Raw genomic sequence first — 24,275 nt, forward strand, 5'->3', positions numbered from 1 at the left:
GACTCAGCGAGGCATTTGCCTGTTAGATGTAGACGGCATGGTACCGTCTCTGTCCTTGTGTGCCCCGCTCGCACTCAATGTCATCATTGCGAGGCCCCTTCCTGCCACGGGACATCTCGGGACTTCACCCCCCACATTTGTCTGCCCAGCTTCTCCACTAACGAGCCTTTAGGTTGCTTCCCTGTGCGGGAAGGATGCCAGGCGGTGCAATGGTGACCTGTTTGGCTGCAACTTGGGAAGTGAGTGGTACTCAGACCCAGACCCCGCAGTGGGCTCGCCCTCAGTCGCCGTTCAGGCCTGGAAATGAACTCGACGACCCCTTGGGCTCAATTTCCAGCCAAATAACAGTCTAGGGTCCATTTGAGATCTGGAGGGCACCCTTTATCCAAGGGCAGGGCTCAGAGAGTCAGGAAAGAAAGAGAATGAAAACAGGAGACCAGGGAGGGAGTGGGAAGGCGGAGGCTCCGGGGGAGGGACACAATCAAGGAGACGAAGCAGTGTGCATGAACAGTGCACATGGAAGGAAAACTGGCTGCTCAGGCAGCTCGCACCCAGCTCGCCAGGAACAGTTTAAAGAGAAAGAAGAGGGAGACTACAGCCCAGAGTGACCTGCAGGGGCAGTTCTCCTCCGTCATCCTGGGTCCCTGGGAGTCTGAGATGAGATGAGAGGTCTACCTCTCTCCCTTGCCGTTCCATTGATTCCTAGTATCAGAATTCTATACACCCACCAAAACACCAAGCTCCCCGCCATCGAGGTGATGTCCTCATCCAGGACAGGGTAGATAGAACTGCTCCTGCTCCAACCTCTTTCCAGGAGTAGAAAGCCTCCTCGCTCTCCCACGCAGGCTAGCAACACAACACATAACCACTACGCCACCAGGGTGCAGTAGAGTAATAAGGAGTCCCAGTGGTGGGGTGGTGAGCCATTAACTGCAAGGTCAGCAGTTTGAAACCACCAGCCAGCCAAAGATGAGGCTTTCTACTCCCCTAAAGAGTTAAGCCTTGGAAATCCACAGGGGCAATGCTACTCCGACCCATAGGCCACAGCGACGCAAAGAGCAGCCATGCCCCGTCATGGTGCTTTCCAGGCCTTTTTTTTTTTTTTTTGTCAAATGATGCTCCATGGCAAAACATGACCACCACTTTTCTAACAATTTGGATCAATCTCAATTGTTTCTGACTATAAACAGCTTTCATGGATTGACGTGTGTCCCCCAAAAGTATGTGTCAATTTGGCTAAGCCGCGCTTCTCGGTGGCTTGGCAGTGACAAAATGATGCGGTCATCCCCACGCCGCAGTCTGGTGTGATTAACCCATCAGTTGTTAGGGGAGTAGGGTGGGGTGCAACACCCTCGCTCAGGTCACAGCCTGGTCTGAGGTAGGGCATTTCCCTGGAGAGTCGTCTGCATCACCTCTTATCCTACAAGAGAGAGCAAGTTCAACAGAGAAGCAGAGACCCAGCTACCACCAAGAAAGAAGGGCTGGGAGCAGAGCATGTACTTTTGTACCTAGGGTCCCTTGGCTGAGAACCTTCTAGACTCTGGGGAAGGCAAACACCAAGCTACATGGAGATCTCTAAGGCACGCTGGGCCCAAAGCTGCTAAAAGGAGACAAGGACCCTCCCTGCCCCGGAGACAACAGAGAGAATGTCTTCCCCTACAGCTAGCCTCCTAAACTAGGGGAGAATACATTTCTGTTCAAGCCACAGTGCGTGGTATTTCTGTTACCCTCGCACTGGGACGACTAAGGTAATAACTGTGATGGAAGTCCTTTTAAACAGCTTTCTGTCTTTTGGATTATTTCCAGAGTCAAAGGGACAAATGTTTCGATATGTTGGTAGGATATTTTCAGAAAAGATGTACTCCAGGGCAACCTCACCAGCACTAGAAACAAGTTCGTTTTCTTCTTTGCAAATTAGACAGGCACACGCACAGAAATGAACCAAAACCAGACTTGCGTTTAAGCAGTTTGGGTCTGGATGCGCTCATCACACTGTTGTTTCTACGGGAAAGCAACCGCCTGTCCTTCTGCAATTGAGCCGCATGGGGCTGGAGGAGCAGCGAGGAGGGGAGATGGGGACGCTCACTTTAAGTGCCTGCTTATAAGTGTGGGCCAGCTCTACTGGACACTTCCCCAAGTCGCCCACCCAACACCGCTTCCCACAGGGGAAACGGAGGGTTAGCAATATAAGGCATGTTGCCCAGAGTCATGTGGCTGCCAGGCAACAGTAAGGTAATGGTTTAGTGGGTCTAGGCTCCTGCCAGCTAGGGTGTCAGCACAAAGCTCCCCAACATGTGTGAGGACTCACCTGGGTACATGACACACATGCAGGCTCTTTGGCACACCCCAAACCCACAGGATATCTTTGGAGGCAGGACCCAGGTTGCTGTGTCTGAACAAGTTCCCAGGTCGTTCTTATGAATACATGGTCAGGAGATACTGCGACAGAATCTGCTGCCCCAATGTCCCAGACACAGGACTCAGAAAGGAAAGGAAACTGGTGGGTGGAGGAGGGGGGTGCAGAGGGGGGATGTTCCATCTTAGAGTTGAGCTGGCAGGGCAGCATGTACCTGTCTCCCAGGCAGCTAATTTGCATGGGCTTGATCCCTGCCCCATAGTTTCTGAGTAGTGCAAACAGTTAACTTGCTGGGTTGCTAACCAAAGGGCTAGGTTTTGTGCCCACCTGGAGGCACCTTGGAAGAAAAGCCTGGTGATCTACTTATGAATAATAGTCACTGAAAACCCTATACACCTTGGCGACCTCCCATGTGTGAGTTCTACCCTGACACCGAGGTCACCATAAGTCAGGGTAAGCTCAGCGGCAACTGGCTTAGTGGCACACATTCTCCTCTTCCTCTCTCTCTCTCTCTCTCTCTCTCTCTCTCTCTCACACACACACACACACACACACACACACACACACGACCATCTTCTCTAATTTACCTGCTATCTTTACCACTAAAACAATGTTCAGGCAATGGCTGTCTGAGCAAATGTGCGTGGCTACAGCACCACCCACTGACAGAGGCTGGAAATGCACCAGCTAAATGTACATGGAGCCGGGCGAAAATAAGGGGCCAGCCAGTGTCTGGCAGTGCCCTTCTTGGGATTAACCCAGGGTGCTGTTCATGAAGCTAAAACTCGAATGACCATGCTGACAATCACATACATATTGTGTGTGTGTGTGTGTGTTACATATAAATGGGAATGGCTTGTTTCCCACAGAGCAACATACTACAGTCATCTCTACACACTGGAATATCCGCATGTGCCCTGTTCTCATTAATGGAAGCACTCTGCCCCCAGCTCTGCCCTCGGTGCCATGCTGGAGAGCCCGGGAGAACAGGTCTGAGGGCCCACCCTGGGGCCTGGGGGGTGGGGGACAGAGACAAATGGGCAAACAGACAAGGCCATGCTTGTGTCTGTCTACCAGATACCATGCTTTGTGCTCTGAAGAAGACAAAGCATGGTCGTCTGGGAGACAGCTGAGAGGTAGCCCCAGAGAGGGTATCGGGAGCAGGGGCGGGCATCCCAGGCCTAGGGGGTGTTGACAGAGGCCTGGTGGAGAGTGGAGGGGGGCCTTTGGGGAATGCTGAGGACTGAGGAGGCCACCAGGAGGTGGATGCAGGCTTTCTCTGGGGGTTATTTTCTGTGGGGGGCAGTCACAGTCCATGAAAGTCCACCTCCACCCCAGGTTTTTCAGTATCTCCACACGATCAGGCCCATCTCCTCTTCTGAAAAGAACATCTTCCAACACGCCTGCCTCAGGGCTCCTCCTGCTGTGCGGGCCAGGGGCTAATCAGTGCTGGGCAGAGTGGGGAGGGGGTTCCATAATCCAGCCACTAAAAGAATGCCCCGAGGCAGGAAGAGCTCTCCTCTCTGATGGTCCCGGGGGAAGCCTCTGGCACAGAGCTCCCCAGTCAGCCTGGCACAGTCTCAAGCCTGTCCCCCTCCCAGGCTGGGGGCCCCTTAGTGTGCACCTGATGATATTAAAGAGGGGAACTAATGCTTACTGGGTTGCACCACAGTTCCCTTACTGAAGCACACTGACACATGGCAGGTGCATCTGGCTAGAGTGCAGAAGGCAGGGCGAGGGCCTAGGAAACTTAACTTCAACGTGGGCACTGTGAAGGGGAAACCGAGGCCTTGGCTGCCCCCAGCTAGTTCCCAGGACCTAGCCAAGTACGGAAGCAGCCATTCCACAAAAACTAGACTCACTCACTGCCATCAAGTCGGTGCTGACTCACAGCCGAGTGTACAGAGCAGCCAGTGGTTTTGAACTGTTGACCTTGGTGTCACTATGACACCAGGGCTCCTACAAAGCCTGGGGTGATCTAAAACTTCCAGGCAGATCCATCAGCCCAGGTAAGACCCTCTTCCTACAGCATGCTCCAGTTCTGATGAACTGCATTTATGGCCATCCCCACTGCTTTTTCTCCTGTACATCTAATCTTGACCAACACGCACCTTGCAGTGTGTGCTTTGCCGCTACCACCATTCTCGGATGTTCATTCACAGATATTCCATGTTATGATGTACTGTTCAAACTATTTACTGTACATATTTAGTTTCCTTTAGAAAACCAAACGGATGTAGTAAACTCAATCAAAGGCTTCCATTGCTTCAAAAACAGGCCCAAACATTGATCAACTTGCTCAAGTCCACAGACAAGATCTGGAAGCAGCAGGCTGTTACCTCGAAATAGATGAAGAGAAAAGAAAAGACTTTCGGGACAACTCTCCCTCCGTTTCAGGATAGAAACACCATCTCCATGTTGTTGTTGTTGTTGTTGTTGTGTTAGGTGCTGTCGACTTGGGGTGGGCTCATGGTGGTCCTCTGTGCAACAGAAGCAAACCAAAACACTGCCGGGTCGTGTGCCACCCTTTCCGGTGTCCTAGGTCTGAGCCCGCTGTTGCAGCCACGGTGTCAATCCCGCTTCTCGAGGGTCTTCCTCTATTTCACGGACCCTGCACTTTCCCAAGCCTGCCGTCCTTCCCCAGGGACGGGCCCCTCCTGTTATATGTTCAACGCCTTCTCTTCTAAGGAGCCTTCTAAGGTGCTTCCCTTCTGCCGAGACCTATCTGTTCATTCTTCCAGCAGTCTATGGAACTTTCGGTATTCTCTGCCAACACTCTAACCCAAATACATCAGTGTTCTCTCCCTGCTCAATGTCCAGTGCTCCCGTGCTTAGGTGAATGAAATGCCCGGGCTCGGGTCCGAGTGACACCCCACTGGTGGTCAGCATTTTAAAGAGGCCTTTTGCAGCAGAGGTGCCCAATGCACCGCATCGTAGGATCTCCGCACTGCTCCCGTGGGCACTGAGTAGGACTCCAAGGAAAATGAACTCTTTGGCAGCGTCTATCTTTTCTCCTTTCATCAGGAGTTGCCTATTGATCCAAGGGTGAGCATTTTGTCTTCATGCTGGGGAGCAATCCATATTGAAGGCTACAGTTTTGCTCTCCATCGATGCTGCAAGTCCGCTTCACTTTTAGCAAGCCAGGTTGTGTCATCTCATGTCCGGGTTGTTAGCAAGCCTTCCTCCAGCCCCGATGGCACAGTTTTCTTCATCTAATCCAGCTTCTCAAGTTATCTGCTCGGCGTGCAGATTGAATAAATATGGCGAAAGGATATAACCCCTGATGCACCCCTTTCCCGGTTTTAAACTAGGCAGCGTTCCCATATTCTGTTCAGATAACTACTTCCTGGTGTATTTACGACGAAATGTTCTGCAACTCCCATTCTTCTCAATGTCACCCATACGTTATTGTGATCCACACAGTCAAATGCCTTTGCGCAGCCAAGAAAACATAAGTACACTCCTCTGCTTTCAGCCAAGATCCATCTAACATCAGCTGTACTACTGCCGCTGTTTTTTAATTACATGCAGGAAAATTTCACATGCATGTGATACTAATAAAATTATTTGCCAACTTTATTTGTGCATTCTGCACAAATACGGATCTGCACCAGTCTGTTATCCAGGTAGCTGTCTTCCAAATTTCTAGGCCTAGCCTAGTGAATGGTTCCAGGCCTGCACCAGCTTGTTGAAATAATGAACGGCGTCCCAGCAATTCCTGGAGCCTTGTTTCTCCCTACTGGCTGCAGTGCAGCTTGGACCCCTTTCAGCACCACCAGTTCTTGATAATACGCTTCTTCCTCCAGTGACTGGATGCCCACCAATTCTTTCTGGTATTCCTTCCTCTTCTTTTGACACTTTCTGTGTCATTCAATATTCTGACCACAGAATCCTTCAATATTGCCAGTTAAGGCTTGACTTTTTCTTCTCGGTGTTTTCAGCTTAACATGTGCTGAGTGGGTTCTTCTTTGGGTTTCCTAGCTCCAAGTCCTTTGCACATTTCATTGTGATACTTCACTTTATTTTCTTTGCAAGACAAAGTATACTTTATTGGACAGCAAATGCACACAGTGCTGTAGACAATGTGTGCTGCTAGGAACCTGCAAATATCAAAGACTGGTATGCAACTGAATGGGAACGACTGCCCTTTAATGCTTGAAGATGTAGTCAATGGCGAAGGGAGGAGAATTTGTGTCCACATCTCAAACGCAGTACTATGTGAGGGCGCTTCCACAAGTTCACAGAAAATTTAATGGAAGGGCAAGAGAATTTTCCCACAAACTTTTTGAAGCTCTCTCCTGTGTTAGTCCAGGTAGACTAGAGAAACAAATTCAGAGACACTCATATGCATGTAAGAAAGAGTTTTATATAAAAGAGCAATTGTATATTGAAAAAACATCCAGCCCAGTCCAGATCAAGTCCCTAAGTCCAATATTAGCCCATATGTTGGATACCAATCTATAAAATCCCCTTCAGACTCACACAATACATGCAATAATGCTGAATGCAGGAGGATCACAGGCCAGTGGGTGGAAAGTCTTGTGGATCCAGTGGTGGTGGAAGCATCTCAGCGCTGGTGCGGGTCTCCATGTGGCTCCTCCAGCTCCAGTACCCCAACTCCATCAGTGTAGCTCCAGGTGGCTTGTCCACAGGAATGTCTCCCAGGGAGCCAAGCAGAGAGCATATCTGGCCTCCAGTGAGCTATTTATCTCCATAGTGCCTCCAAATGAGATTATCAAACTGCGACCCGATTGGCAGGCCAGACTCCGCCCCTTCACAAGTTGACAGAAGATGAAGCAACTGCCACACTCCTATATAGTTCATCAGACCAAGCCAGAGGGGTCTGCAAGCAAGAGGCCAAAGACAAAAACAAAGAACTTGTCCCAACTGTACCCAGAAGTCACCTCTCATATCAAAAACTGGAAGATGGACTGGCTGAAGCAATATTTCTTTCTAGACCAGAGACGTAGGCATTGAGCACTCACACATCTACCTATTTAAGGAACTGGGTTTTTTTTAATGTCATTTATTCTGTCAGAAACAAATACTAGCATGTCCAGTAGTTTGGATAAAGAAATATTTACCTTTTAATTCTTTTTGTTAATCATTTTATTTGGGGCTCATACAACTCTTATCACAAGACATACATACATGAACTGTGTCAAGTACATTTGTACATTCGTTGCCACCATCATTCTCAAAATATTTGCTCTCCACTTAAGCCCTTGGCCTTTTACTTCTTCAGAATGTCCTAAATACAGTGCTAACAGAGCCACGGAGGTAAGCCTGATCCCTTTCTAGTCGAGGGGACCAAGTAGTTTCCATTTCAATAGGCGAATTCCTAAGACATGGGAAAAATAATAATAGTGCCCATAAGGGAACTCGACTTTTGGTGAAAATGATCAAGTGCTACAGACTTGTCAACATCAACAGGAAACAGAGCGGTGAGGCCTGCATGTTTATAAAGCAGCATCTTTAGATCAACCACTTCACATCCCCTTAGTTTGAAATAAATGGCAGCATATTACAATGATTTCGGTAGGAATGCGTATTGACAGTCTGTCAACTGTTTTCTGAATGCAACACTGGGAATTTAAACTGTGCTTTAATTTAAACAGAGTAATGTTATATAGAGAGTCAATTTCACTTAGAAGTCGAAACACTACCTATCACATATTATAACTACTTCTCAAAGACTCCTTTCTTCCAAAAGGCAATTTTAAAAGCAACACAGGACCAAAAGCATCCAACTATCACTTTATTTATACTTTACTAAGCTTAAGTTACATGAAAAAAAAAAAAGACAACCAAGAAATTCTGCCCCATTTCAGGAAAACTTTCCAATCCAGTCCACACCAATGATGTGGTGACAGGTGACTGGAAAGGTGACGTCCTTGGGTCCAGACGGACAAGGAAGACTGGGCTCTTGGCGCTACAGCTCACCCACAACAAGACTAGGGGACAGTGGCTGGCACAAGCCATTCTAACACTGGCCTTTGAGCCCTGATCAGGAATTCGGATCTCTTCCCTGAAGTTGGCCAATCAGGCGCAATCACTGAGTTTAAGACAAAAGGATTCGAAACCGGAAGTGCTCTTGACATTGTTTTCCTTTCAAATGTACATACATAAACACGTGTCGTTTTTTCCGCCTCATGGCCCAGAGTTGTTTCTTCACTTTGCCTACTAGGTAGCTACTTATAAGACTCTTTTGCCTGGAGAAGTCAACGTCAGCAGAAGGAAAACAAAAGCAAGGTCACGGCATCTGCATCAGATTCTCTCTACACGTTGCTGCTGGATGGGAAAACATTTTTTAAAGAAAGGTAGGTTCCATCTTAGACCCTCACCACCCCTTGTTCCGCAGTTCATGAGTCCAATGCTGGCGCCACAGTGACCGCGTATTTAAGGAGCCCTGGGAGAAGGGGACATTCCTCTTCAAGAGTTATCCGACGACGACGACGGTTCATGCCCTCCAAGCCCGCACTCTCTCAAACGGCCTTCCTTGTGACTGGTGACGCTGGCTGTCTGCAGGGCGCTCCCAGCCCCTCCCAGCGAGCCTTTCTTGCAGCTCACGTCTGCACCCCGTGGCAGCCAGCGAGCATGACCAGTCCTGCGCTTCACTGTCCCAGATTGAAGAGAAGCGTCGGCCACCGGCACCCACGACACCAGCGGAGCTGGGTTCTGCGCGCATCTTTTGTGCAGTTCCTTTATTTCATCATTTCTTCCGCTCACTTTCCTACTCTACCTCTAAGTCCAAGAGCAAGTTCCAGAGTCTCTGGTGACGTGCCTTTGGTCTGTTCCTTCCTTTCCTGTCTTTTCCTCACGGCGGGTGTCCCTGCTGCCAAGCCCACAGCTCACCTAGTCTTGCTCATTTGCATGCAGTGTGTCCGCTGTATTCCTGAGGTGGTCGGGACATTCAGGTGGGCTACGCTCAAGCTCATACTTTGGCTCTCATCGACTTGCTTTAATCTTCTTCTGCTTCAACCTGAACTTGCATATGAGCAAATGATGGTCTGGCTCCATATCCGAATGAATGATAATGAGCTTCTCCATCATCTCTTTCCACAGAGGTAGTCATACCTAAACTTGGGGATAATCCGGAAGAGTTCACACATGGGATACTTACTGCAACCAACAAAATGCCAAGGTCATTCAACTCTTCCTCGCCAGAGTCAATTTTTATAATTTGTGGATTTTTTAAACATATATATAGATGTGCTACAATACAATTGTATTTCAATTCCATCCTCTTCTTAGGACGCTTTCTGTGTCATTCAATACTTTGGTTTTAAACCCCAAAGACAAATAATAAGGATCAGACTGATAAAGATACTTATCATAAAAAGAATGATGATAATAACTGGGGGGGGGGGGGGAAAGAGGCACTGTACTGACATCACAAGCAACTCATGACAGTCACCAGAACAGAGCCCTGTGGCCAGTGGGGGGGGTGAGCTGGATTCGCATTCACTATGAGGACCTCTCAGTGGGGGAGCTTCCAACTCCTCTGGTCTCTGCCTTGAGGGCGCCCAATTCCTTGGAAGCTGCCTCCTGCATTCTGATGCGCATCCACCCCAACTATGGGAACAGTGGCTTCCAAAGAAGAGCCTGGAAGAACAGCTCTGGGTCCTGGGTTCAAATCCCAGTTCTGTCAATTTAGCTCCATGTCCTTGAGCAGTGACCCATCTTCCCTGTAAAGGTCCCAGAGGGTGCTGGGAGACTAGAGGTAGAGCTGAGGGGGGAGTGTAAAGCACTTCCAGAAGAGGGAGGGCACTTGTTCCCCTCATGAGGCTTGGGCAGAAGGCCTGGCCAGAGACATACCTGCACGGCCATCACGGTGTTAAAAGACACAGGCAGGGCCAAGTGTGGAAAGAGGTGTCTCTGCTCTGGGCCCAGCAAACCCTTCGGAGGGCAGCACCAGTCAGCCAGGAAGAGGGTTTGTCACCCCACTCCTGAGCCTTCAACAGTTCTCTTCTGGGGACCAGCAGCCCTGGAGCTTTTCAGCCTCTGCCCCCTCCCCACCCCACCCCACCCCCAGTCTCAGAGAAGGATGTGGAGCTGAGGCTCTGAGCCGGGTTATGAGCCCAGTTAGGGAATGTTGGTTCAGACCTTCCTTTTGCCTGGCAGGGGACCCAACATGGACGATACATATAACCACACCCGCCTAGATGGGGGCCTGTGCCATGGACGGTGCCAGTCCTTCAGTGTCTGGGTGATGGGGAACCTGGCAACAGACAGTGCAGATCCACATGACGAATGCCACTGCTACAGAATTGTCGACATGTTGAAGTTGCACGTGTTTTGTTAGACAGGGTGTCCCGGACTTAACAGCACACTCAAGTCACAACCAACCCCACTAACAACCATCTGAGTGGTTTTGTTGTTTTATTACTTAACTAACATCTATCTCATTGTTAGTGCAGGATCCCCGGTGGTCTAGCGGTTACGAGTTAGGCTGCTATCAGCAAGGTCCACAGTTCAAAACAACCAGCCTACCCCTGAAAACAATGAGTCTCAGAAACCCACAGAGCAGCTCTACCCTGTGCTAGGGTCACGGAGAGTCGAAGAGTTTGGTTGGTTTGGGTTTATTGTTAGTACAGTTACCATTCTCACATGTTCAGTTTTATGATTGACTATTCAAAAGGAACTGATATAAAAAAGTAAAGGAATGGATAATAAAAGACAATAATAATGAAAACCAAAAAGACTTACAGCAGAACTGTCGGAACAGAACAGCCCTGTAACTGCATGTACAGATACGTACTACAATAAAAATAATCATCCTATTAGGGGACATAGGACCACCACTTCCGGAGACAGCGAGGTGCACTACAACCACAGAGCTCACAGAGACAATGTCGTACAAGGTCATGAACAGAGATGGTCCTAAACGCTGGAGCGGCCATCGAAGGCACAACTATCGGCCTCTTCCTGACCAGAGTGAAGAAGAATGAAGAAAATCAAAGATTCAGGGAAACAACTGCTCAAAGGACTAAGGGACCACAGCCTCCACTACCCAGAGACCAGAAGAACTGCTGGCCGGCTACCACTACTGCCTGCCCTGATCAGGACCGCAGAAGACCAGAGAGGAGCGTGCTCCTCAGACCTGTCAGCCACGCCATACGGAGCCGAGCCGTCAGCACTGGCCCCAAAGCCAAGCTCAAAGGGCTGGGAAAGTGGGAGGCAGGGGGACGGCGGGAGAGTGCTGTTCCATCGAGCTAATGAAACCACGCAGAATGTGTCTAAACTGCTCGGCAAACTTTCACCCAAGTCACAGTAAAATAAATCATTAATAATAACCACAGCTACCTCTTAGGGGTGACGCAAAGGATACTTGAGTTTGGAAAACACTGAATGGTTAGTAAATGAAGCAATTCATCTCCCCACTCCCCTCCTCCTCTCTCGGCAGCCCTGGGAACGTCCTTCCCCAACTCATGGGTCTGCCCTCCTTTGCCTGGGCAGTCTGGGATCTGGCTGTCCATCTTCCGGAGAGCCTCCAGCCGGCCTGCTCACCTGCCCACGCACCCGGTTCCTAATCCCCCCACAGCCACCAGAGGGCGCTTTCTGAATGTGGCTGGGTTTGCTGGAGCACAGAACAAAATCCACCCTCCTTCACAGGTGGTCCCAACCTAACCCAGGCCCACCACTCAAGACCCCACATCCATGCCCACCTATACCCACTAACGTTACACACACACTCTCTCTCTCTCTCTCTCTCTCTCTCTCTCTCTCTCTCTCTCTCTCTCTCTCTCTCTCTCTCTCTCTCTCCCCACCCCTACCCCCTATCAGGGATTCAGCCAGCCCAGAGGAGAGAGATCTCACTCACCCTGCAGGTGGGTTTAGCTGAGACCTCACTCTCCACCCCCAAGTACAGAGGCCGTGGGCAGCAGCAAGCTCCACCCCACCCGTTCACTAGCCACAGCAGGGACCTCAGGGCTAGAGGGCTGACAGGAGAGGGCAGGTACCGCAGTGCTACAGCCCTGAACATCTGAAAACAGAAAGTGCCCTCCCCCAGCCTGTGCCGGTGTCAGCTTCGTGTGGAGAGGGGGCACAACTGCAGGTGCTGTCACTGCCCCCACCCCACTCCCGCCCCATGCCAGGGCCTGCTGGACCTTCCTAACGGCCAGGGACAAGGAACATGTGGGCGCTCCCCAAGGCCCACAGCTAGAAGAGAAGCGAGACTGCCCGCATCTCTGCCCGCAGCCCTTGGGATAAATAAGGTACCACTGACTCGGGCGTGGGAAGCATCTGGTCAGAGCTGGGGCCAATGGAGGGAGAGTGGAGAGGCTAAAGCTCGGGAATAGAGGGGCAGGAGGCGCTGGCAGCAGGCTCTCAGCTTACTCTCCCAGCGGTCTCCACGCTGAGACAAACCAACCTTGGTCACAGGGATCTGGCCAAGGTCTGGCAGGGCCAGAACTTCAGAAACTCCTCCAGGTTCCAGGTCGCTGCCCTCAAGACTCCCTCCCTGACTCCACCTGGTGCAAGTGTTGCGCAGCTGGGGAGCCCCGGCCGTCCCCCAGCCTCTGGGGGGTCCTGGGCAAGGGTGGGAGAGAGGCGACCCAGACACTCACCCCGTTCTGGCTGTTACAATGGCGAGTGCTGATGATGGCTCCCGCCTCCTCAATCATTTTCAGGATGGTCCCTCCGTGGACGTTGCCCGCAACGTTGGCATCATCCGGCCGCATGATCCTAGGACAGAGGGGAGACGCAGGGTGATGCCTCACACACTGATGTTCCCAAGGAAAGGAACCCCAGAGGAGGGAAAAGGAACCGCCCTGCATCCTCGTCCGGACGCCAGTCACAGGGAAGCGCTGAGGGCCGATGTTTGCCCTCAGTAGAGCTGACCCATGGCAACTCAGGGGTTCCATCACATCATCATCCACCTCCTGTTCCCGGGCTGGCACAGGTCAGGCTCACCAACCCCCACTGGACAGGCTGGGAGCCCCTGGGTGTGAATCAGCAGATTCCTAGAACTTTCCAATCCTGGAATCTCATCAGGAGTCCCAGTTTTGGGAATTGGGAATAACCACGCCGGCTTCAGGACCTTTGGGACACCTGGGCCAGCAGCACAAAACTCTCAATCACCAGTCAACCGCCCGCCTCCCCGGTGGCTCCCATGTGGTTCCCAGCTCCCCCAGGGACACCCTGGGGTATGAATAGAGAGCCCTCCAAGAAGCATGGGAGGGGGGACAGTGGGAGTTTCAATGAGAACCTTGGAATCTCAGCCTGTCGGCATGGCACACCCATGTAGGCAGCTAGCTCTGAAGAGCCTGGCACTTTACCAGACAGCTGCCTGGCTAATTAAATCCGCCCATGCCAGCTGCAGGCCTGGCAGTCAGATGACTGGTCCTGAGAGCATGCCCGGGGTTCCAACATGCCAGGCACCTGCCCACAGCTGTACCTGGCACACCTTGGCACCAGCTAGCCAGTGTGGGACTCTGGGGCTGGTACTCACGGCCCTGGGCTCATAAGCCTTAAAGTCTTCCTGGTCTGACATCTAATCTCCCCCTTTAAATAGCTCAGGGACTCAGCCAGTCCGACTCTGAAGTCAATCAAACCCTGGCTCCAGCTCTTTATAGCTGCGTGCCTGAGCACAATGCCCAAAGCTTCGGCCCTCCATTCGCATTCACTATAAAATGGGCACATTAATGGTGCCATCAGCCTGACTGTGGGAAGGTCTGAGTAATATGCAAGATTGAGAAATAAGTGGAAGCCGTGGGTGGTTTATTCTGCTTGGAATAATAACTATCAAAGGCCACGGGGGCAGCAGTCAGGCAACCCAACCGCATATTTCAGTCCAGTTTTTAAAGTAAAGTTGTCACGTAGATGCATGAGGCGCGCCAGGCCCTGGTTCCTCACATGCTGGGACCATTGCACAGGGAGGAAAGGAAGACCCAGGAAGAATTGATCGACGCACTTGAACTGCAGTGTGAGTGAAGCACAAGGCCTATCCTGCAGATTGCCAGGAGACTGCATGTCCTTAGAAGTGAAGATGGCAGATGGATGTAAGCACTCAGGTGTCAGACCAATAGCTACAATAAGCCATGGTGTGTGGTAAAGGAGGGAAAACAGGGAATGCCTTCCATGAGAGGGGCTGACATAAGAGTCGTCCTGATGGCCTCAAGCACACCAACAAGCAGGAAGATGGCACAGGACCAGGCAATGTTCCGTTCTGCTGTACGTGGACGGCCGGGAGTCAGAGCCAACTGGCTGGCACCCATGACAACGGCAGGATGAGACCAGCAGTCATGGCAGGTACTCCATAAACATGGCTCACTGGCGTCTAAATTCTTCTGAAGTTGCAGCCCATTGACTACAAGGAGGCTGGACACTGAGGACCCTACTGTTTCTCAGAGCCAGTGAGCATACCCAGGCCATGCCCACCCTCTGCCCACCCCCAAAGAGCAGCTTTGCACTGCAGTAAGAAGCCCCCGCACAGGCCACAGCTTTTCAGGCCAACGGGCCCCAACAGGTCTCTGCGAACAGCTCCGAGGCAGCAGGGCCACAGTGACACTAGAATGGTTAGCAAGGGATAGGCCACAGGCCCAGGGGCAGCACAGGGACCACTTTGGCTTGGCTTCTCAAACTTCATTTCGAAATACTTTTGAGTTTTTGAAAAATTGAGTTTTCCCAATTCAGTGTTGCTCAAAAGTTGAAGTACAGAGGAAACCAATTCAAAGAGTAAAACTATTGCATCGATTTATTTGTTTCTTAACTGGTGGGTTTTCAGCTGAGTGAGGAGGGAGTTTTCCTGAGCAGGGCTGGGCAGGAGTCCTCTGTGGAGGGCAGAGGCTCAGGCTGTGGGTAGTGTGTCTGGACCGGGAGACTCAGATCCCAGAGCAGTCCAGAAACCGTGGACCACCTCTGTGAACTTCGCTGGGCATAGCAGGGCTATCCTGCCAGGCTGCTCCGGGGCGACACTCCCTGGGAGGGAGTGCTGGCATCCAGTGGGCGGGAAGGAGGGCAGATAAGGAGGCAGCGTGAGACAGCGACTAGTGTCGCCTGACACTGGGGTTGAAAATGCGGAGCTGATGGCCCAGCCCCTGGACTCTGAACCTTCCACACCTGGGGACGGACATGGGACTTTTTCCTTGGTGCGAAAGCACCGAGCACGCTCTCTGCCCCGAGGGCCCCCTGCTCAGAGGCCTCTGCACCCACTGTCCTGGGGACCAACCTTCTCAGCACCGGTCCTCGGGAGGCCATGGTTTGTTGACGGTGAGAGCCGTACATAGCTCTTCCTGCATGTTGACATCAATTCATTCTCCATTTACATTCTTTCGGACGCTCGCCAGCAACGTGGCAGCAGCTTTTCCCTCGGACATGGCGTGTGTGAAAGAAGCTACAACTCCCCGAGGCAGCCCCCAGAAGAGCCATGAGAGAAAACGCTGTCATCAACAGTCTCAGAAACCCTAGCGAGGGCCCCTGATTGGAGCCAGCTGGAAGGAAGTGGGTTTGATGGATTGGTTTCTAGGCCTCGGGGGCTTACTTGGGTGCGCTCTTAATGAAGTTGGGGTATTGGGTCCTGCATGGTCATGAGGCATAGGTCCACCTGTAAGTGGCCAGGCAACTCTTCCTCAGTGCACTTTCCCAAGAGTGCCCTTCGCCCACAGCCTGGTCAATACTGTCACCATCTTTGAATGGGCAGGTGTGCGAAATGAAGATCTTAAAAACAAAAAGAAAGGACAAACTGCAAGAACAGTGTCACGCTTGCAGCAGTATATTGACAGAGAGCTACTAGAGGTTCAGGCCAGATTCAGAAGAGGACACGGACCAAGGAATATCACTGCTGATGTCAGATGGATCTTGGCGTAAAGCAGAGAAAATCTGAAAGATGCTGACTTGTGTGTGCAAAGGCATTCGGCTATATGGACCATAATAAACTCTGGATGGCCTTGAGAAGAATGGGAATACCAGAACACTTTGCTGTGCTCCTGCGGAACTTATACAAACAGAACAAGGGAGGGCTTCGTGGTTTAACATCAGGAAAGGCGTGAGACAAGGTTGCGTCTTCTCATCATACTCGGTCCATCTGTATGCTGCGCAAATCATCAGAGAAGCTGGATCACGTGCAGACGAATGTGGCAACAGGATTGGAGGAAGGCGTAGAGCACCTGTGATGGCAGGTGACACAACCTTACCTGCTGAAATCGAGGAGGACTCGAAGCACTCGCTGATGAAGGTCAAGGATTGCAGACTTCAGGGTGGACAACAACTCAATGTCAGGAGACTGAAAGTCTCCCAACCAGACCAAGAGGTCACCGGGTGAAATGGAGAAAGGGGAGTTGTCGAGGCTTTTGATCCACAGCCAACGCTCAATGGAAGCAGCAGTGAGACATCAAAGGTCCACCTGTTGCACAGACCCCTCGGAACACTGAAAGGCAAAGCTGTTGCTTCAAGGACTAACGTGTGCCCGACCCGAGCCACGGTGTGTTTTTTCTATCGCCTCCTATGCAGTGAGAGTTGGACATTAAGGAAGACCATAGAAAATGGGTGCATTTGAATTGTGGTGCTGGAGAAGAACATCGGAAGTACCAGTGACTGTCAAAAAGACAACCGATCAGCCTTGGAAGAAGTAAATCCTGCTAGACATGATGGATGGATGGATGGATGGATGGATGGATGGATGGATGGATGGATGGATGGATGGATGGATGGTGATGAGTTGCACGAGCCCCCAACAGAATGATTTTTTAAAAAGAAGAAGAAGAAGTAAATCCAACATGCTCCTTAGAGGCAAGATGGTAAGACTTTGTCTTCCATACTTTGGACATATTGTCAGGAGAGACCAGTCCCTAGAGAAGGCCATCATGCCTGGTAAAGTAGAGGGCACTGAAGAAGAGGAAGGCCCTCGACGCAATGGACTGCCACCATGGCTGCCACCATGGCTCAGGCAAAGGAACAAACGTGAGGATGCCCCAGTGTTTCGTTCTATTGTGCACAGGGTTGCTATGGGTCTGAACCAACTCGATGGCACCAAGCAACAATAACGAACTCGCTGCCATCGAGTCGACTCTGACTCATATCGATAAGAGAGAGTAAAACTGCCCCTGTGGGTTTCCACGACTGGCACTCTCCGTGGGAAGAGAGCCTCGTCTTTCTCTCACGGAGTGGCTGGTATTTGCAAATGGCTGACCTCGCGGTTGGCCTTATGAGGTGCTTCACTAACAGAAAGCCAGCAGAGCAAGCTGAGTGCCAACAGGACCATCATCCCCTCCCCGGGCCACCTGGAGCAAAAAGTGGCCTGCCAGGAACTTGAGGCCAGGTGCCAAAGCTTCGGGCTGGAGCTTGTTTCCACTCACGATGGCCCAGCCCGGGTGCGTGGCACAGACTGGGAGGGCCCAGGCCTGAGGATGCCCTGCCCCCTCTGAAACCTCAGGCACAGACACAGCCACACTCATCCATGCCAATCATCCTTCACTTCATTCCAGACCCTTCCAGCCTCAGGTAGTCAGGAGGAAGCAGCAGGTGAGCCACCGTAAAGCCGACATCACCCTTCACCTGCATCCTCTCAGCCAGCAGTGTTCCTACCTTCCATCCCCATCTTCTGCCCTCCCTGCCCTCACAGTCAATCAGTGGGCAGGACCTTCACGCACTGCCCCTGTACCCTGGTTGCCAGGTCAGAACCATGTTTTCCTCCTGGCATCCACAAAAACTGAATGCCAAGTAGGCAGGGCTGGGGCCCACTTGAAGCAAAGCCTGCCCTCAGCTAGCTTCTTCTAGAGCAGGCACTGGGCATCGCTGCGAGAGCTTCTCGGGGGAAAGTGGCCAAGTCCCAGAGGATGATCAGGGCTGAGTCGGACGCTGGAGAATGTTCCAAGGAAAAGGGGACTCTCGGGAGTACTAAGGGTCAGGAACTGAAAGCTAGCCCACAACGCTGCTGCAAAAGGCCTCCTCGGGTCCAAGGAAGGAGCCTGTATTCCATCTGGGAATGCCCTGGAGAGTAAGGGGGAATCGTGAGACAGGATCTGAAGAGTCAGCGTCCCCACTTGCCTCCTGTGACCCTGTCTTCAATGAAGTCCTAGCTCACTGTTTAGCCTCTTGTCCCATGAGAAATCTAATCAAGTCGCTCCTCTGCTCTGGCCTGCCAGAGCCCCTCTATCCACAGAATAAAGACTTGACTCCCCTGCTGTTTATAATGCAAAAGACTGGGTCAATCCTCAATGCACCCTGGGAAAGGCAACACCTAGATGGAGGGGGAGGAGGCCCTTTCTGAGCTGACCTGCTACAGAAAACCAGCCAATAGCATAAGGCCCACCCAGAGCTAGCCAATGGTGGGAGGGCAGACATTAGGGACTAAAAGCCCTGGCTCCACATTCCACAAGGCCGGTGAACCAAGCCCTCTGGAGTTCGGTCCCAAAGCACCCCTTTGGTAAGCTCACTTGTTTCCATTCAAACCTTTTCTCTGACCCTCGTCTGCAAGACCGCCAAGATCCACCTGAGCTGAACCAAAGCCAGGCCCAGAATGGTAGTGAGGAGGGTCTACACCTGCCAGCGAGCAGAGGCACTCGGAAGGCAACATGGGGGCCTGGAAACTTCCATACGCCCTGCAGAAGGGGACCAGAAGCTGCCTGCGAACAGGTGTAGAACCAGTGGTGGAATTCTACTGGCTTACCCAGAACAGAACAGACACCTAATTTTTGTTGAATTTGGCGAACCATTTATTAAAATGACACTTGGAATCGGGGTTCTCTTTAATGTGGAAATCAGAAATATCTGTTCTTTACTCTTTTCTTTTTAATATGCACCTCTTTTACGGTTGTGACTTAAGCATTAACTAGATGGCATAATAAACTGCCTTTTGGTATATCCGTTTGAATACTTAAAACGGCCGTTAGGGCAGTGCACGGGTTATTAACTTATTTGAATCCCACCGCTGGGTAGAACCATGACAAACTATTCAAATCACTCTTCACCCTTTCAAGGCCTGGCTCAAAGCGCCACACCCCTTCACTCCCTCCAAGCATCGCATCGAAAGGGCCAACACTTCCTCCCATGGGGACCTGAACCCCTTTGCTGCCAACCTGCCGCAGGGCTCTCTGGGTGCGTGGGTAGAACAGCCCCTTGCCCTGGTATTTGGCGCAGAAGATGGCATTGCCGGAGAGCAGTGGGCTCTGGGAGGTAGGGCACTGGCAGGAGCCCTGTGCGTAGGGTTCAGCAGATGCCCGGGGAATGGACCAGCCCCCGGTATTTTACAAACGGAGAAAGGACTCCTGCAGCTGTTGCACGGGTCCACAAGCAACGTTCATAGAAGTGATCAGCACGAAGCCAAATGACATGCTGCACGGATTGGGTCAGTCTGCTGCACAGGTCTCTCGAAGTGTTAAAGAGCAGGCATGTTCCTTTGGAAGCCAAGGTGGGCCGGACCCAACCCAATGTATTTCCAACCGCCTCTTCTGCATGTGAAAATTAGGCACTGAATCAAGAAGACCAAGGAAGAATTGATACATTTGAATTATAGTGCTGAAGAAGAATACTGAAAGCACCCTGGGTGGGCAGACAAACAAATCTGCTTGGAAGAAGTACAGCCAGAATGCTCCTTTTAAGCAAGACGGTGAGACTGGTGAAAGACATCATGCTTGGTGATGTGGTGGGAGAGAGAATGTGAAGGCCCTCGATGAGATGGACTGACACAGAGCCTGCAACAAGGGGCTCACACATAATGATGGTGCGGAGGGCACTGGACTAGGTGGTGCTTAGTTCTCTTGGGCACAGGGTCACTGTGAGAGTCAGAACCAACTTGGCAGCACCTAACACCAACAACACAGGTGGCCCGGCTTGGTCCCCATACAGGCTGTGATCCCTGCGGGACTGGACTCACCAACTCTGACTGGGCACAGAGGAGGCCTCTGGCTGGCAGCAGTGATGGCTGCAGCCTAAATCTGGCTCAGCTCCAGCTCCTGAGGCCCAGCCAGCTCAAGCCAGAACCGCTCTGCCCTGTCACGGTGGAGACCTGCCCTCAGTGCACACCACCTTCTTCTGTCCTGCAGCATGGGTCCCTGGGAGTGGGGCCAGCAACACCTGACGTCGGGGCTCAAATGAAAACACGGCCATGTGACCACCTGAGGACGGGGGTGGTGTGGGCCTTGGTCCCTTTACCCAATGGTGACAGAAGTATCTATTAGAAGTACGAGCACACGGTGGTGGCGCCAAGCACAGCCAGGCTGCAGGACATCGGGTGTACCCACAAATTATGCCAGAAGTTTCCTGAGCTGCCCCTTCAGAAGGAGGCTACCCAGGGCTGTCCCCCCATGGCTGTGGGACTTCCTACCCTCCAGGACTTTCCCCCAGGAGCTCAGCAGGCGGGGCAGTGGCATGGCCAGTGAGGATGGCACCCACACTGGAAGCACCAAGACCAGAAGCAGGCCATCGGGAAGGAACCCCCAAGAAGGGAGAGAGAGGTGCTGCGAAGGCTCGCCAGGGCCACACACATGCCTACACACCCCGTGGGCAGGGGGCTGGATCTCACAGGACAGGCAGCCAGGGCAGAAAAGTAGCCAGAAATGTAGAATGTTCCTGAGGTGCTTCCAGGCCCCAAGCAGGATCGGGAGGGGGAGGCTGGGCCCCCTCATCCTGAGCTCCCACCTGACACTTTGACCAGGGCCAGGGATGAAGGAGAAGGGGCGGCAGGCACCCAGAACCCTCCAGGAGGCTCAGCAGGACTTGGCTGGGAGAGCTGGGCAGCCCAGCCACCGAGGGGGAGGAGCAGGCTGGGCAGGATAAACCCTGCCACAGTCCTGAGGCTGGAAGAGGCGAGAGAGCTGGCCTTCTGAGCAAGCATCAGCACCAGAGGGCTGCCACCAGCCCACACAGGTGCCCCTAAGGCCAGCCTTTCTGCCCCAGCTCCAGTGAACCACCTCACGTCCTAGTCAGGAAGCGCTGCACCAGCAGGGCCATCCAGGGTAACCTCCGGTGACCTTTCCAGCCTCAGGAAGCCACCCAGCCTGCTAGACACAGGGCCGACACTCCCTCCACCCAGTGGTACCCTGGAAATGCCCCCAACCATCCACTGCCCAGAGTAGAGGGTACCTGCTCAGTTGGGACATCTTGGGAGCAGGTCCAGAGCCAGGCAGAGGGGTTAGGCGGGAGCCAGCCCTGCTGAGTCACCAGCCAGTCCCCACTGCACCGCGCCCTAGGTCAGCCCTGACGCAAAGGCCGTCCCATGTCCCCAAATGCCAAGCCTAGGGGGAAGGGGGGGGGGCTTCCCTTCCTGTGCTGCCCAGTTTAGCCAGGAAGTGACTGACCAGCCAATCCGGAGAGGCTACCAAATGCCAGTTGTCATAGAAACCTCAATTTATAAATAACGACAAGAGGTGAAGAAGCAATCCTGAAAGCCCTTCCTACAGCAGCTGGAGCATGAGGTCAAGAAGGCCTAGGGGCCAACTCTGAAAGGGAGGAGATAAATGTCACCTGGAGTCCCAAGGTGAAATAAACAACTCACGCCAGTGGCAAGGCTGGCAGTTTGAGGCCACCCCCAGGCCCCGCAGATAAAAGGCCTGGCCCTCTACTTCCCACAAACAAGCCACTGAAAAGTCCCTGGAGAGGATGGGGTGTGTGTGGGCGGGAGGGGGGGGCGGGGATGGCTTCAAGCTTGCAGGACGTCATCAGCCAGGCCATCCATGTAGAAGCTGCTGGCCCGGCTCCTGCTGTGCGATGCACGCGAGCATCCTTCCCACACACAGAAAGCCCTGGGAGCCCCGCCCAGCTCTGACACAACACGCTCTTGCCCAGGGCCACACCAGATCTCATGCCCAGGCATCCAAGCAGGCTAGCACCAATCCCAGACTGCCTCCTGCCCTTTCCCATCTTGCTCCAGGGGCTCAACACAAGGGAGGGGCCAGGTGTGATCCCCTGCAAGCCTGTGGCCACCTCACTCAGTCCCTGCCAGAGGGGACCCGTTGTCAGGACCCAAAGAGAAACTGGTATCGCCAGTCTGACCCAAGGATCAAACCCAGTGGTACTCCCAGGACCGGGGAATCACTGGAGGGGAACTGGATAAGGGTCCAGCCAGCTTCAACCCAAGACCCTCCCTCCCTGGGTTCACCGGATGCTCTATTTGTCTCTCAGATGGGATCTGAGACAGCCCAGTAGCCTAGATGCCCGCAGGTCTGCCCTCCCTAAGAGAGGTCCTGCACTTCTAAATCACTCTGCTTTGCCTTCCCTGCTTGGCAGGCGTGGATCCCAGAGGTGCAGGTGCGATGGTCAGCCCTGCTCCCTGTGACCCAGTGCCAACCATGTAGTTATGATTCTTGTTGGGTGCCGTCAAGTCGGTTCCGACCCACATCAACCCTATGCCCAACACTGCTCCATCCTGTGCCAGCCTCACAATCGTTCCTGGGCCCATTGTTGCAGCCACCAAAACAAAGTCACTTTTCCCAGACCCTACGGCTTGAGGTCCGCACTCTCCCGGCTCCGCCCAAAGCCCAATGAGCAAGACCAGCTTGCCTCACCTCACGTTGGCCCAGAGGCAATTTTCACACTTTGTCACTGGGCTGAGTAGCTAACTGGAAAGGGAGCAGTTTAGCAGTTTGAAACCACCAGTCACTGCAGGAGAAAGATAAAGCTTTGTACTCCCATCAAGATTCAGACTTGGACACCCACAGGGCAGTGCTACTCTGTCCTATTGAGTCACCGTGAGTCAGAGTCCCCTCGGTGGCAGTGAGTTTGGGTTTTCTTGTCCAAAGAGTAAGAGGCAGGAACGCTCTGAGGAGGCTTGCACAGCCAGACCAACAACCACCCCAGCCAAGCCCACTGCTGGCTCTAAGGCAGTCCCCCTACAGGACGGGGTAGAACTGCCCCTCAGGGACTCAAGGCTGTCATCGTCAGAGGGGAAGGTGGCCACTCTTTCTCCTGAAGTGCAGTTGGTGGGCTCAACCCGCCAACCGAGCAGAACAAACCATTTGGCTCCTCCTGAGACAAACAGACGCACTTGATTCAAGGAGCTTTTGCTTCTCTGAAGTGGCCTTCAGTCCCGGAAGCCTCTTGATTCTGAGAGCAATTCTGGTAAGTCAGACAGCAGCAAATAATTACCAGAAGTAAAGTGCCGCCGTCGGTCCCCCACCGGTGTGAGGAGAAAAGGTGTGACGTAGCTCCAGTGCCTCGGCATGGCTCCACAAGGAAGCTGTCTGTCTGTCTGTCAGAGCAGGAAGCACCCAGGCTATGCCAGCTAGAGAGTCCCACCAGCCACACCTATTTGGTATGGGGAGAGGCTCAGAAAAGGTGAAGTCAGAGCCACAAAGAGCCCCCTCCGAAGGGTCCCTGCCCAGGAGGGCACGCACCTCTCAGCTCCTTGGCTACAGGAACCACACACTCTGCCCAGTGTAGAAATAAATGCCTTGCTGTCCGGGCAGCCCCACTCAGCTGCTCACACAAGGTAGGAGGCCAAGCTGTCCTGCGCTCGGCTATGCCACCAGCACTTGGCATCACAAACCTGTGAGAGCATGCCAGGCAGGTCCAGTGGGCAAAGGCTCCCACACACTGTTGTGGCCCACTGGGTCCCCGGTACCACTGCTGTCCACCATACCTGGGTTCTGGGTGTCCTTCAGGTGGGCTCCGGGTCTTGCTGCTCTCAGCCTGAGGTCAAGGCTAGGGCAGCAGCCCCTCCTTCTCCTCGACCCACTCCCCCCAGCAGAAGCCCAACACCTGCCCATTCTCACAAGTCATCGGGACTGAGGACCCGCATCATGGATTCAGAGAGAGGGCCCCATGTTGGGTCAGGACAGAGAAAAGGCCCTCAAAGTCACGGGCCACCCCATTCCAACCATAGCATCTCTTACTCCAGAGACAAAGGCTTGGATGGTCCAGCATCCAAACCAGAGCCTCGCTCGCACCCGACCGCCAGCAAGCCCACAGTGCCCCACGCGTTCCTGACTTACTCTGTGGGCTTCTCCCTCAGAGGGGCCTCCCTGACCCCCTTCTAAAGGAC

The 24,275-nt window shown here is 52.7% G+C and overlaps 1 protein-coding gene across 2 annotated transcripts in view; it reads right to left on the reverse strand.

The window, feature by feature from the left end:
* Nucleotides 1–24,275, reverse strand: part of ACOT7 (acyl-CoA thioesterase 7) — a 121,298-nt gene that overhangs the window by 72,941 nt on the left and 24,082 nt on the right. For both annotated transcript variants that reach the window (XM_075550499.1, XM_075550498.1), the window contains exon 2: nucleotides 12,925–13,042. In XM_075550499.1, the coding sequence (XP_075406614.1) occupies nucleotides 12,925–13,042 (118 nt within the window). The remainder of the gene's footprint in view (nucleotides 1–12,924; nucleotides 13,043–24,275) is intronic.

The sequence above is a fragment of the Tenrec ecaudatus genome, chromosome 1 (assembly GCF_050624435.1).
Source record: "Tenrec ecaudatus isolate mTenEca1 chromosome 1, mTenEca1.hap1, whole genome shotgun sequence".
In the NCBI taxonomy this organism is placed as follows: Eukaryota; Metazoa; Chordata; class Mammalia; order Afrosoricida; family Tenrecidae; genus Tenrec; species Tenrec ecaudatus.